Raw genomic sequence first — 15,482 nt, 5'->3', positions numbered from 1 at the left:
CATGGTGTGAATATAAATACTTTATAGCTTCCTAGCTACAAAGGCAAATAAATTAATTACCACTATATATAAAGCTGAAACAAAATTGATAGCTATATATTGCTATCACTTAATCTGTCTATATTATAGAAAACCATTAGCAAATTCATGAATTACACGCCTGCTCACACTATTTTCCAAGAGAGTTAGTTAAAGAAAGAAATGATTCTACATAAGAAGTATCAATTTTAAGTGATCTGAAGATATATGTCTCATAGTTATGTTCAAATAATTTGTACCAAAATTTAAAAGATATATGTTCCTTTGATGAGTAATTCTACTTTTGGGACTTTACCATAAGACACTGTCACTTTTTTAACAAAAGAGAATGACAAAAATATCTACCTCAGCCTCTTTTAAAATACAAACTAAGATAGACAAGGTGCCACAGGCCTGTAATCCCAGCAAATCTGGAGGCCAAGCCAGGAGAATCACAAGTCCCAGGCCAGCTTTAGCAACTCAGGGTGAAACCCTGTCTCAAACAAATATGAAAGAGGACTGGGGATGTAGCTCAGTGATTAAAGTGTTCAGGTTCAACCTCCAGTACCACAACAAAACAAAACACCAATTGGGCATAGAAGACTGGTTAAATAAATTATTGTATATCAAGACTGGTTAAATAAATTATTGTATATCAACACTAAAATACTATGCAGTCATTTAAAGTAATTAGGTAGCTCCATAAACACCAAAATGAAAGAAGATATAACTGAGAAAAAAAGCAAAGGATCCATTTATGTGTCAAAAAATAAAAACCATTACAAAGCAATAACAAAACTATTACTTCTATAACCATATACATATAAAATATTTGTGCAAGGACAGACGTAAAAAACAGTCATTGTTACCTGGAACAGAAGTGAAGGTTTATAGTCAAAGGAAGATTTATTTGTCACAGAATCTCTATGTACCTTTGAATCTTTGTGCATGTATTACCTGGTTTTTTTTTTCTGTAAATTTGAATTTATTTTTTAAATGTTTAGAAAAGAGAAAAGGGAAATTACTTTATTGAAAAAGTAAAGATTCATTAATCACATCACAATAACATGAATGTTTTCATATTTTACATTTTCCTTCCCACATGAATACATATTTTAATTTAGTCATACCCATGTTGGACAGAACATTTAGTGTGCTCAGAGAGTCAGTGTGTTACACAAATAAAGCCAACTTTAAGACACATTTGTGGAATTTACATGATCCCTGTATGCAACTTTCAAAAATCTTTTGTAAAGAAATTTCTAGGGAACTGGGCCTGATGGCACAAGCCTGTAATCCTACAGGCTCAGGAGGCCAAGGCAGGAGGATCAAAGCTAACCTCAGAAACTTAGTGAGGCCCTAAACAACTTAGTGAGACCCTGTTTCAAAACGAAAATAAAAAGGGCTGGGGATGTGGCTCAGTGGGTTCAAGCCTGGTTTAAAAAAAAAAAAAAAAAAAAAAAAAGACTTAGCAATACTCCAATATTTTACCTTCATACTATTTTGGTTTTATAACCCACTTCTTCTGTTAAGAAAAATTGATAACTTAATTTTTATAGAAAGGGAGATTTTCACTGTTATTCTTAATGAGTCATCATTTGTCTTTGGACTTTCAAACAGATCTTTAAAGCATTACTAACAGTATTTAAACATGAATCACCTCTAAATTGCTGTACTATGTATGATGCTTTTTATTTTTATCTCTTCCAATGTCTGAGACAAACCCAAAGTCTTTCAAAAATATCTGCTTAGGTAAAAACTGAGTCAGTCAGGAGAGGAGAGATAAGAAGAACAGGACGTAGGAGGGAGGAGAATTATTAGTTAATAAATTTTACCTTCTAAATCACTGAAATTCAAAAGTACCAAGGATGGCAATATCATGGCTAATGTTCAAAAATTGGCTAATGTCAAACATTTCCAGTGAATTATAATCATAAGGGGTTATTCAAAGTTCAGCATAAATCAAAACACTAGAAAATATCCACTTGCCATGTTTAATTTATAAGGTCAACTGAAGGTAAAATCCATATAGCTTCACATTTTTTTCAAGCTTTTTGGTAGAAATTAAAAATTACACTCTCAGACTACCTAATAATTGCTTCATTATTGAACATTAACCCACAACAAATTACTTGCACTAATTTAGGATTCTTAAATTTGCAATTTTTTTCTGAAACAATAAATACTTCCTCTTACACAATGCATATGAGCACACTACATTAATTAATTTTTAATACTTACTAAACTTTCATATAAACACTAAAAATGAGAATACGATTTAGTAGCTTAGTCTTTAAAATATGAAATTTTTTAAAAGCTGGAAAAACAGGAAGATCTGCTGTAGTAAGTTGACTATAGTGATGCCCTATAATAAAAGGCATATGAAAATACGATTCACAAAGAAAGGAATAACAGGAAATTATGATTAAAAGGAGTAAGATCTGGGGCTTGGGCTGGGGATGTGGCTCAAGCAGTAGCACTCTCACCTGGCATGCGCAGGGCGCTGGGTTCGATCCTCAGCACCACATAAAAAGTAAAGATGTTGTGTCCACTGAAAACTAAAAAATGAATATTAAAAAAATTCTCTCTCTCTTAAAAAAAAAAAAAAAAAAAAAAAGATCTGGGGCCTGACTGCTTGAATTCAAATTCCATTTTACCATATACTAGTAGTGTGATCTTGGACTAGTAACTTGACCTCTCTGTGCCTGTTTCCTCACTTCTAAAATTAGGGTCATAATTCTACCTACTTCATATTGTTCTTATGAGGAATGCAGGAGCTAATAAATATAAGGCAATTAGAACAGGGCCTATTAGGGTTTACTAGCACATAACACTCAATAAATGTTACCTATTATTATTATATTTATATTAATGTTAGTATTAATATATTAACAATATTTCATGAAGACAATATTCTGAGGAATAAAAACATCACACATAATATCACACTAGGAAACTGAAAACCAAAATATAACTAAGGTATGATGTAGAAATCTCATCTAAAACCTGGTGAGAATTAAGCTATAAAAACTTAAAACCAAGTTCTGATGAGTTAAGTTGTGCAAAAACAGAGTAGTCACGCCATAATATTAATGCTCTTGACAGATTACATGCTTCATTGTTTTCCATGACCTAATCCTATAAGGCATGAAGTTAGTTACACAGGAACCAGTGAATTTTCCAGTATGGTACACATACCAGGCAGGATTTTAATGAATTACTACACAGGGTAATGCCTAGGTATATTTGAGACTAATGAATACTCTACCTCTATTCAAATCAAAGCCACAAAGGCTACTACACTAAAATCTAAGGAAAAATTTACAATGTGCATATTTATTGTCATCCCTGTTATTTTCTCTTTTCCCTTTGCCCCAATCTAATTTAAAATGCCTTTCATGGAGAAGAATTTCCACATTGCTCTTTGGCCATAGCACTGACTTGTAGAACTCAGCTTCTTCATTTCAGGTAGAAAAACTGCTATGGTTTGGAATGTGAATTGTCCCCCAAAAGTTCATGAGTGAGACAATGCAAAAAAAGGTTAGAGGTGAAATGACTGGGTTATGAGAGCCTTAAATTAACCAGTGAATTAATCATCTGATAGGGATTAATGAGGTGGTAACTGGAGGCAAGTAGGGTGTAAATGGAGGAGGTGGGTCTTTGGATCCTGCCTTTGGAGTTTATATTTTATCCTTGGTGTGAAGAGAACTCTTTATCTACTTCCTAGTGTTATGTCCTGAGCCTCTTTCCTTCACCACACCCTTCCACCAAGATGTTCTGCCTCACCTCAGGCCCCAAGAAATGGAGTCAGCCACTATTGCCTAAAACCTCTGAAACAAAGAGCACCAAAATAAATTTTTGTCTTCTAATTGTTCTTGTCAGGTCTTTCGGTTGCAGCAATGGAAAAAGCTACTAAAACAAAGGCATGCTTTTTTTCTTTGATCAGCTATGCAACTTCTATCAATATTCTGAATCACTGACCTGTGCAGTCAGCCACCCCATCATTCCATGGACAGATTCAAGATCCTTTATCTTGCTCACTCATATTTTCCTAAAGTTCTTCTCATTTATGTAAAAAGCATACTTCTGCCCAATAATCCACAACTGGGTAATTCACATATGGCTCATCAAGAGTTGGCTGCATTTTAGAATGCAATTTTACAATTAAATTTAGACTCCACTAAACAAAGCCTTTTTTCTTAAAATAACTAGGTAGTTAAAAACAGATAAAGTTCAAACATTGTTTTATGGCATAATCTTTGAGGATAGTTTTTAAAACTTTGTGTTCATTTTCTAAATCAGATGATGGTAAATAATACATTTCCACAATAATATAACATTTTCTACTTCTCACACATTAATTCACTTAATCTACACAATTCTTCTAGCTAGACGTTATAATCCCCATTTTATAGATAAGAAACTACATAAGCATCAATGGAACAGATGTACATAATTTTGCCAGGCTCTTCAGTAAGTTGTTATTCTTGAGAAAAACCCATAGTGAGGAAAGTGGTTAACTGAAATTAATATTCCAAGATAAAAGTACAATCTCTTCACTGCTGAGAATGAACAACCTGGATGGTCTACCACACTAATACTTTCTCCTTGTGACTAAAATTTTCCTACCTTACTTCTTACGCTAAATATGCTAAGCAGGAATCTGCAACCTAATAAATTCATTCAGGACACATTGAATACAGTAATAGTAGGGAACGCGGCCTTTCATGGCTTCTGCCAAACCTCTGTCTGGCCTTGCAAAAAATATTCTTGAACTTTGGAATTTATTACCTAATTACAACAAGAGATGGCATAATCGATTAATTAACTTGCACAAAACCAAATTTTAAATTGTGTTTACCTGTCATCTGAATGTCATAACGGATAACAATTTTACGTACCACTGACAAATGGTGAAAAGGTGCTAAGCCCATCTGTGAGTATACTTAAGATTAAACTTAAGAAAAACATTCAATTTAAAATTTAAAACTGACTGTTCTTTCTTCCAAGGTTTAGCTTCAGAAATAAATAAGGTGAACCCTTTCACTTAAATCAAAATAACATTCAGGGGATATGGCGTTGTAGCTCAGCTCAGTGGTAGAATACTCAGCTAGTATCCAAGAAACCCGGTTCCAGTCCTCAGCAACAAACACACACACACACACACACACACACACACACACAGATTTAAGAGATTATGTATTTTTTTCTATCAGTTTTCCAAGAAACACAAAGGCAAGCAGAATATTTAATACTATTTTGCATGGAAATTATTTCATATAATTTGTGTAGATATAAATAAATGTATGTGTGCCAATGATTATGAGGAATCTGAGGAGAAAAAACAAACCTAAAATTTTATAAATAAAGCAATAGAAGTTAGAATGCATACCTATACAGATGCAGTGAAGAAAAAAATTCCACTTTTTTTTAAAGTATAAAGCACAGAGCTGATAAAGGGATATTCCTGTCAACTAGGGATTAAAGTAATAAGCACTATCAAGGGATTTTTGTTTTTTCATCCTTCATTGAAGTTTTATTTTTTAAATTTTGAAACATTTGTTTTAATATCTATGATATTCAAACTATAAAACTTGCAGAAAATGTCCATGAGAAAGTAGAAGCAACCATTAGGATGTAAATACTTACTGTATAAAAGAATGCAAATACATAGAATCCTATGATAATGGAAAAGTAGCTGAACATCTGAGACCATATCTGAAAGATGCTTTCTAAGTTAAATCCTAGTTATCAGAATGGTTAACAAATGCCCATTGAATTTGTGCATCCAAATTCAATTAATTTTGGCTAATCTAAACTTTATTATTGAACAAATATTTATAAACCACTTACTAGATGGTAGATAATAGGGCTACAATGGGAAGGGGAGAAAAGAGATAGCCCCTGCTACTTGCTTTATGTGCCCTAGTATTAACCAATATGTAAACTTCCAGAATTCTACCATATTGATATTTCTTGATAAAAATATTTTCCAAAATATTCATTTGGAATCACCAACTCACAATTCAATAATACTCCAATAATACTCCAAAAAGTAATTCTAACAACATAGAGGGTTATCTGGCACAGAAATATGCTAGCAAAAATGAAATACATATAATCTATTTCAGTACCTTTAAATCACACTTACAAAAAAAGAATTTAATGTTCTGACATAATGCTCAAAGTATTTTTCTTTTAATTTGTTCCCAATTGCCTTATTGTATTTAAAAAAAATTGATTTTTATAACACTGGCATTCTATGTATCTCAACAGAGGACATTTTGCTTTATCAAACCACACTGTTTTAGGAAGCACTAAAGTATTAAAATATGCATCTAAAGAGGTAAAAGGCTTTTTGCTAACAGTTTTAATTCTCCCAAACAATCAGAAGTCTAAAAACACAGCAGTAACTGGTAAACTGTATAACATGATCTTTCACCTCCCTTCCAAAAGGGAGGCAGTAACTTTAGTTGGAACCAGAGTGATTGTAAGTATGTAAATGCATAGGTGTTATATATATATTAATAAAAACATGTAATCTCGCCAAGAATATTTCTACTTATTCATTGAGATTAATAGGTGAGCACTATGAGAGCAACTGATTTTAAAGGTAACGATTGGAAGTATCATATCCCTTCTTTGGGATTCAGTTTTGCTTAAGTCAAAATAGGTACCTTAAACAATTGCTACTTCACATAATATAAACCAAACCAAAACAGAAACAGAAACAACCACCAGCAAATCAAATCAACCTCTATACAGGCTCTTTTACCTGGTAATCCAGAATGCTGAACCCCAAGCCTTTATGGTCTTTCACTAGCTCAACAATCTTGACTTCAGGAGCCCACAAAGCTAATTCCCCATCATCCTCATCTTCAGGACTGACATCTATCCTGTTTTCAACCTGAAAAACCAAAGAAGATAATTGCTTCCAAACAGTCCTTTCTTTCCTGAAAAGAATGAAAATATTAGGAATCTCACAGCTTATTTTCAAATTGGGAATTCTCTTTGACATGAGTAGTTTTCCTTCTTGTTCTTTTAAAAAAGGGCATGCACCAGGCACACACAATTTAGGATGAGATAGATGGTCTTAAAAATTCAAGCATTTAAAAATGCAGATTGTCCATACAATGTTTTTTTTTATGTAAAATACATTTTTCATTGAAAGTATTAACACTAACCTCTTATACTTCAATGAGTTCTGTCATCCCATTAGAAGCATAAAAGGAAAAATATGCAATTTAAGTAAAAACAAAAACATCACATAAACTAGAAACATACAAGATATTTAAAAAGCAATATCTAGATTCATAATTATAATGAAAGACAGAAAACAATGTCAACACAGAGAGAAGCCAGCGCAGGACACAGAGAAATCACTCCTGTTGAGTCCTTTCAATAAAAACTTCGCTAGCTAATAAATGTCACAGTTTTACAATTCACAGGGGGATTTCACTAGAAAAGTTAGAAAAAAGAAATCCAAGTCCTTAAGCATTGTGTGATTCTAAAAATATGTAAAAATCAACATTATCATTTAGATCTGCAATGTCCCAAAGGTTCAGATGTTGAAGGCTTGGTCCCCAATGCAGCAATGGTCAGACGTGGGGCTTAGGGGAAGTGACTGAATTCCAAGGGCTCTGACCTCATCAGTGAATTAATCCACCACTAGCTCCATAATTTAATGGCATTATTAGAGGTGGTGGAGAATGTAAGAGGTAGGGCCAAGTTAGAGGCAGTAGGCCACTGGGGGCATGCCCTTCAGGGGTGTATCTTGCCCCTGGCCCCTTGCTTGCTATCTCTCTGCTTCCTGGCCATCATAAACTGAACAGCTTTTCTCCAATGCCCTTCTTCCATGATGTTCTGCCTCACCACAGGCTCAAAACAATGGAGCTGGCAGACCTTGAATTGAAACCTCTGAAACTGTGAACCAAAATAAAGTTTTCTTCCTTTAACCTCTTCTGCTTAGGTATTTTGACACAGTGACTGAAAGCTATCACAATCACTGAGTTGAAATAATGAAAATCTGATCTTAGAGGAAAGGCCAGCCCAAGTGCCTAGCAGACTTTTCTTGACTTGACAACCCAAAGTCTTTTATTCCTTGTGTTTTTATTTATAGCATTATATTGTTGTCATCCAGTTTATCTTCCCCAACATAACTCTGACCTTTTGCATAACACTCAAGAAATACCTCCTTTTGCTTTATGGCCCTCACAACTAACAAAAAGCCTGGCTCCTGGACTAGAATGGAGGCTCTGCGAGGGCTCCTGCAGACTGCCACTTGACTCCTACTGCCTGCCTGCACTGGATAAATATCTGTCCAATGCATTAATTAATCATCTACTTTTGAGTGTGTTTCTCTTAAAACTCCTTCTTGGTAAAGTTATATACTAAATAACAAGTTTTAAAAGCAGATTTCTTGAAATTTTGGGTTTGTTCTCAGAATATAAAATGAAAATGTATCATTTCTACTAATATAATTTTGAGTGACCCATATAAGAAAACTCATTTAATTGAATCAAAGGAATGGAGGCAGAGTCTATAATTTAAAGAGGAAGGCACCACAGTTAGTACAAAAACATTCTTATGCAGGGCCTGGCAGCCTATGCCTATAATACCAGTGACTAAGGAGGTTGAGGCAGAAGGGCAGGAGAATTACAAGTTCAAGGCCAACCTCATCAACTTAGTAAGACCCTGTCTCAAAAAATAAAAAGGACTGAAGATGTGACTCAGTGGTAAAGAACCCCTGAATTAATCCCCAGTTTCCAACCCCCCAAAATTAGGACTGGTCCAGATGCAAGTTGCTTGTAGGACATGGAAGATCAACACCCAGTCCATGGAAGATGGAATCTGAACGTAGGAACAATTTCCTTGTTCTTAGATTATATAACCTGAAATAAGTAGAAACGTTCTAGATCAATAACCTCTGCATATTTCATCCTGATATGATGAAGTGATATAGTTAAAAAGAAAACACTCATATCTTCCAATAAAATGCACAGTTCCAATGGCTAATACAATATGATTGATGTCTTACTGGGAACTTAATACCCTCACTGATTAATGAGTGTTTGAATTTTGGCTGAGCCACCTAACCAGATAGTTTAATAAAATAAGATGGTATCAGTATAAGTGAAAAAAGAGATAGATGGGAAAAGAAAGTCAGGACTTTAGGAAACCACATACAATTAACACAAATTTGTAGAAATTTCAAGGCATCCCAGGTACATAAGATATCATGCAACAACTGGAAATATATCACTTTGATATAATCAATTTTGCATAATTCTTATATTTACAAAATGGAAAGCAATCAACTAATGGGCAGCCAGGTTGACATTTGGCATAATTCAAGCTGTTGTTCACCCATTGTGGTAAAGCATGACAGATGGGAGCACAGAGTCAGCAAGCTGGGTTGGTGATTTACACACCCTATAGGATTAGATTAAAGGCATTTTATCAGCCCTCAAAGGGAAGCCACCACCCATATTTCATTTCATTAAGGAGAGCAAGTCACAAAAGTTTGGCATTTGAGTTCCATACTTGATTTTTTTTTTCTTTTTGCAAAAGATAAACATTAAAAAAAAAAAGATTGTCAATCAATTATCAAAAAATTTCCTTTTTATTTGCCCAGTACAGAATAAAAGCATTATGAGATAATAAAAAATAATAATAATTTTAAGAGTTGGCCTCTGACCACGAGGAACTGACAGTCTTCTTGGAAAAACAAGATGGATATATACTGACGGATCTGTGACTGTAAGTTAGTACTAGATTCCAATGTACTTTAGAAAATCAGAAAACAAAGATTGGTGGACTGCAGCAGTCAAAAAAAGTGATCACTAACTTTTGTGGCGTACTTTCCACACTCAAGCCATCACAGAAAGGTCTTTGCACATATTATTTATTTTGCACATTTATTGCTTCTTACATAAATGCATGAGATGTGTAAGTTCTAATCAGGGCACCATTTTTCAGAAGAATATGAAGAGAAAACAAGGTTATTTTCCCAAGATTCATGAATATTAAGTGCTAAAGGCAGGATTAGAGTCCATGTAATTTGAAATCCTGACCAAAGGCAGGTAGAAAGGAAGCCCGTGCATCTAAGCTGGTATGAATGGAATTATAACCTAAGCGTCTGGAAACATGAGAAGTGGCACAAACATGCAATTACCAAGGGCTCATGATGGCAAAATATGTGCTCAAAACTCTTTTTGAAATTACAATGCTCTTAGAAAGAGTTCCAACAGCAGATAAAGTTATTTCATTCTCTGGTCTTCTAAAAGTTTTATGGCAACTTTTAGACTCACTTCAAAACTGATCACACATCTTCTTATTTTTAAGGCTCTGAGAAAGAAAAGATCATTAGATATTCAACATCCACCAAAATCTTAACCTTATTAAGATGAATTGAGTTGAACCAGGAGCCAAAAGCAATGAGTGCAGGCAATTACTAAAATCAAAATGCATGCACATCAATGTCACCAACACTTTGAGGAAAAGAGTTTTAGGATGGTAAGTGAAAATAATAACCTGAAAAGTGATGCACTGTTTGCCTCAGTCAAATATAAAGGAGTAGAGCAGGGTTGGTCCTCCTCTCTTAACCCTGTAGTACCTTCTTTGGGGTATCCTTACTGAATGTGCATGCCTATGGGAAGTGTAATATATGCATTCAGTACCTCCATCTCAGGAAGAGGGGTTTCAGTAGTCATTGGTTCATCTACAGAGGCTTCATCGTCAAATAGCCGCCGACAGCAAACCAAGGTAAAAGGGGGTGGCACTTCTTTAAGAAAGGAAACTGCTTCTCGGCGAGATTTTCCATAAAGCTGCACACCATTGACCTAGAAGGACAAGGGGTAAGTGATCATTGAAGAGGCCCCAAATGAAGAGACAAAAAATCTCTTGTTATCAATCTACCAGAATTTGAATGGGATATCATTTATGCTCTCTTTAAACAAAGGACCTAGTCATATTATCTCAATAGTCCCTAAAAATGTTAGAAATCCTATTTATCAAAATTAAGACTGAATCTTTACTGAACTTGAATGAATGAATTGTAAAACGTGTGCAGAGTACAACAGTTACTAGATGAGTGATCTGATTCTTCACAGCTCCACAGCTTCTCCTACGGGTGCACCAGTATTGTGTTCTCTCATCTACTTCTACCTACCTCTCCTAAAATGCACTAAATATCACTTACAGCCTTATCAAGACCATTTCCTTTCACAAGAATAATAATATCACTATAGATGTTAACACTAAACTCAAGACTGTTAAAAACTGCTCACCTTACAATGTGTAGGTGATAAAATCTTAGATGCATGGCTATCAAAATTTAACATCGGTTCAACATCCTTTCACTCTTATTACCATCCTAGAAAAATCGCTTCTATAGAAAAGGAATATGCATAACTCGCTCCAGTTCCATTCTTGTAAAGTTTAGCTGATGCAGCCATCAAGTTATGTAGGAAGTGTCAATTTCAAGTTATTTCATTCAAGTGTTTCATGTTTAAAAAAGAGAACTATTCCCTACTAATGATTAATCTTCCTCGTGAAAAATTATCCACATTCCATATCATTTAATAATACTTTGCACCAAAGATGATTTTAGAAAGATTACATTTATGACTTTAAAGAGTTCTCTCACTTCTGACTACTGGTCACTAAAAGCTAACCTGTCTGTTCCTCCCCAAAAGCTGAGGCATGGACAAAATTCAGGCACAATAATCTTTTCATATCTGACTCCTACCTTCCTGGGAGGGTTTAGCAACATTATTAGTTTTAATGAAATTTCTAGCTGGCATTAATTTCTGACAGGTATAGTGCTAATGTTCAGATAACTGACTGGGCCAACTTTACTGGGAACAGCCTTTCCACAGACCTGTCATTGCACCAGAGAATTTAAGTACATTGGGTTGCTGGAAGCATCTCATCAGCAGCGGGAGGAGTCTAGAGACATCATCCCTGGGAACCACTCTCAAGCCTGTAACCTACCCAGCACTTAGCCATCAGGCCAGACATTTCCCTGCCACTTAATTATTTACAAAGAAAGCACCCACGGTAGAGGGACCCACATGCACTTTAGGGAGCTGTCTCTACTGGAAAAATAAATATTACCTCCCCAGTTTTTACGACAATGAAGGGGTCCAGGGGACAGCAGGTTTGTCAGCAGACAAAAGGTTTTTCCTTGGAAGAACTGTAAGTCAACCTTTATGCAAGAAAGGGCTAAAAGGTACCCATCACTGGTCACACCATATCCATAGTACCAATTGATGATATAAGCACAAAAAGACCGAAAGTCACTTAAATGGGTAGCAACCCATATTAAAAATAGCAAGTAGATATGATCAAAGCAGGAATTCTACCCATACACAAGTATTATTTTGTGTTTCACTTCAACAAATTAGAAAGTCACTTCTCGGGTTTTTATCTTGGAGTACCTTTAAATATTTATTTAGCTCATTATTTATTAATTTGAATTGTCTCCAATTATTACAGCAGTGCCTGGTAGTCCTCCTCACTACTTTCTCTTACTAAAGGGATTGGTCACATTTCCCATTACCAACTCCTATCTAAGGGGATTTATGGCTGTTGTAAACGGCTGCTCTGGGCTGAGACTTGGCACAGTGTTCTAACCCCAAAGCATTTTTGTGTTTCTGGTTTTAAGCTCTAAGGAGTACATTACACACACACACACACACACACACACACACACACACACACGTCAAGGACTTTATTTGGCTAATTTTACAGAGGCCTTCTATGTCTATATTCAGTTACTCAGAAGCAGCCAATTATTATTTTAAAATTCACAATATTTCTCAAGGTCCCTCAACTTGAGACCTTCTTAAAAGCTGTAAAGTCTCAATTATCCAACTCTTTTCATCAGAAAATGCACATGTGTATACACACTTCCAGAACACAGAATTCTGCCCAAGTGCTGTCACCCATACTACCACCTTGAATCCTCATCTCAGCCCCCAAGCTTGTTAACATGACTTCGTCATGGGGATACTGAGGCCAGCTCTTCTCAGTAAGGTTAGGCTGTGTAGCGTACACGGATGACATTTTGTTAGATCATCACAAACACATAGTGAAATGGCATTTAATGAAGAAATGGACTCCTCAAAATGTTAAGTGATGGGCTGGGGTCGTGGCTCAGGGGTACAGCACTTGCCTAGCATGTGGGAGGCACTGGGTCCTATTATCACTACTGCATATAAATAATAAATAAAGGTCCATCAACAGCTAAAAAATAGATTTTTTAAAAAAGTTAACTTACATGCTAAGAGACACAGGGCAAGTTGTGGCAAATTCAGAACCCAAAGGAGCTCTTCTGACTTTCAAACCTGGGTTTCCTTCCCTACCCTAAGTTACTTCATGGGAAATCTGCATTTCAGAATTCAAAACACAACATTTTATTTTGGGGTGGAAGGCCCATGCATTCTAATCTCAGCTGAAGCATGGAACCTTCAGTTGATGGCTGGGATCACCTATACCTGCTCGATCCCAATCCAGCCAACGTTTCTTTAGCACAGATCACTTACTAGTAGTGATTAATACTTTGTGCCACTAAATTTTACACTTAAAAAGTTAAAACAGTAAATTTTCTGTTACATAAACTTTATTACCTAAAATAATAAAATGAACTAAGTTGGTTTAACTCATGCCTCACACCTCCCAAACATATCTCATTTCTCACCACCCAACAACTACATATAATAGCAATAGCCTTCAATCCACAGATTGCGGAATCCTCACTGCCCATATCCTGCCAACTAGCAGAGGAAGACCCAACCCCAGCATCAGAAAGAAAGCTAAATCATCTAGTAAAATTGAGGGCATGAATCTATAATAAGTAGCCCAAGATCACTTGTCAACACCTCTAAGATAACTAACTCTTGAGGAGATAAATATGTTGAACCTGACAAACATTATACAATGTATACATCTAACAAAACATCACTTGTTGCCCCATTAACTTTTTTTTTTGAGACAAGGTCTTGCAAATTGCTGAGGCTGGCTTTGAACATGAGATCCTCCTGATTCAGCCTCCCAAACCACTGAGATTACAGATGTGTACCACCATGCCCACCCCACGTGTAAAATTTTAATGTTTTGTATCAATAAAAAATTTAAATTCAAAAAATAAGCAACTTTCCACATCTTAAAAAAAAGGACTCCAACACCCTGTCCTCCAACACTATGTCAGAAGTTGATAACCAGTCAAAGCACTCTTCCCTTTGACCTTGAAATTCAACCCAGAATTCTCAATATATTCCCTTAGGTGGGTGTACACTACAAACAAACTGTAATTGCACCCAACATGAAAACTATGTACCATCTTTGTCATTTCGCTTTGAGCAAACATAAATTTTAAATAGAAGTCAGGGTCCATGAGAGTCTGATCTTGGCTAAGGCTATTAGGTTGATTTTGGTTTTTTTTGTTTTTTGTTTTTTGTTTTAAACAAGGGATTGAACCTGGGGCGCTTAACCACTGAGCCATATCCCAACCCCTTTTTATGTTTTGTTTTGAGACAGGGTTTCACTAAGTTGCTGAAGCTGGTCTTTGAACTCACCATCCTCCTGCCTCAGCTTCCTAAGCTGCTAGGATTAAAGGAGTGTACCACAGTGCCTGGCTGTTGTAAATCCTAACTCTTGAAATAACCCTCTTCTCTGTAGTCTTCTTGCTTGGCTGTTCCTATATCTCTTTCAGAAGGTCAGGAGATAGTATGTTGTATTTGAAAAAAAAAACAACAACAATGAAATAGGGGTTAGGAAACACGAGCTAAAGTTAACATTCTACCACTAATTTTGTGTATAAAGTTGGGGAGTTAGCATCTTGTTTTCTTATCTGTAAAACATGGGGTTTCGTGATTATTTTGTTTGTTAACACTGAATTTTCCAATTATTTAAATCTCTAGAGAAAATCATTTCAAAGCTACTATAGAACTTCTTTGAGGAGAGGCTCGGGAGCCTGAGCAAGCCCACTGGAGGCCACCCTGTGGATAGGGAGTTTTAAGCAGACTATCCCAAAAGCATCTACATGTAAGTCAACTGTACATGTGCCTGAAGTTGTTCAGCTCTAATCCTTATTAGAAATTATCAATGTATAAATGTGACTACGTGTTGCAAACACCTAGGGTCAGGGATTGGATTCTTAACATTTTGCTTAGAAAAAGACAAATTATGCTGTCAAACTCCTTTCTTAGTACATCACTTTGATACACATTAAAAAGGATATCTCAGTGAATGGATAAAGAAAATGTAGTACATATACACAATGGACTACACTCCCATAAAGAAGAATGAAATTATGGCATTTACCAGTAAATGGATGGAACTGAAGGCTATCAGGCTAAGTGAAATAAACCAATCCCCCCAAAAAAGGGACGAATGTTCTGATATGTGGATGCTGACTCAAAAATAGGTGGAGGGGAGAGATAAGTGGAGGTTCACCAGAT

At 35.6% G+C, this 15,482-nt stretch overlaps 1 protein-coding gene across 7 annotated transcripts in view; it reads right to left on the bottom strand.

The window, feature by feature from the left end:
* Positions 1 to 15,482, bottom strand: part of Patj (PATJ crumbs cell polarity complex component) — a 387,785-nt gene that overhangs the window by 290,748 nt on the left and 81,555 nt on the right. For all 7 annotated transcript variants that reach the window (XM_071617901.1, XM_071617905.1, XM_071617899.1 and 4 more), the window contains exons 16-17: positions 10,698 to 10,859; positions 6,794 to 6,925 (exon numbers count right to left, since the gene is read on the bottom strand). In XM_071617901.1, coding sequence (XP_071474002.1) covers positions 6,794 to 6,925; positions 10,698 to 10,859 — 294 coding nt within the window. The remainder of the gene's footprint in view (positions 1 to 6,793; positions 6,926 to 10,697; positions 10,860 to 15,482) is intronic.

This window comes from Marmota flaviventris, chromosome 10 (genome assembly GCF_047511675.1).
Source record: "Marmota flaviventris isolate mMarFla1 chromosome 10, mMarFla1.hap1, whole genome shotgun sequence".
Lineage (NCBI taxonomy): Eukaryota > Metazoa > Chordata > Mammalia > Rodentia > Sciuridae > Marmota > Marmota flaviventris.
Note: the sequence above shows the minus strand (reverse complement) of the source record. Positions and strands in the feature narration are given on the sequence as shown.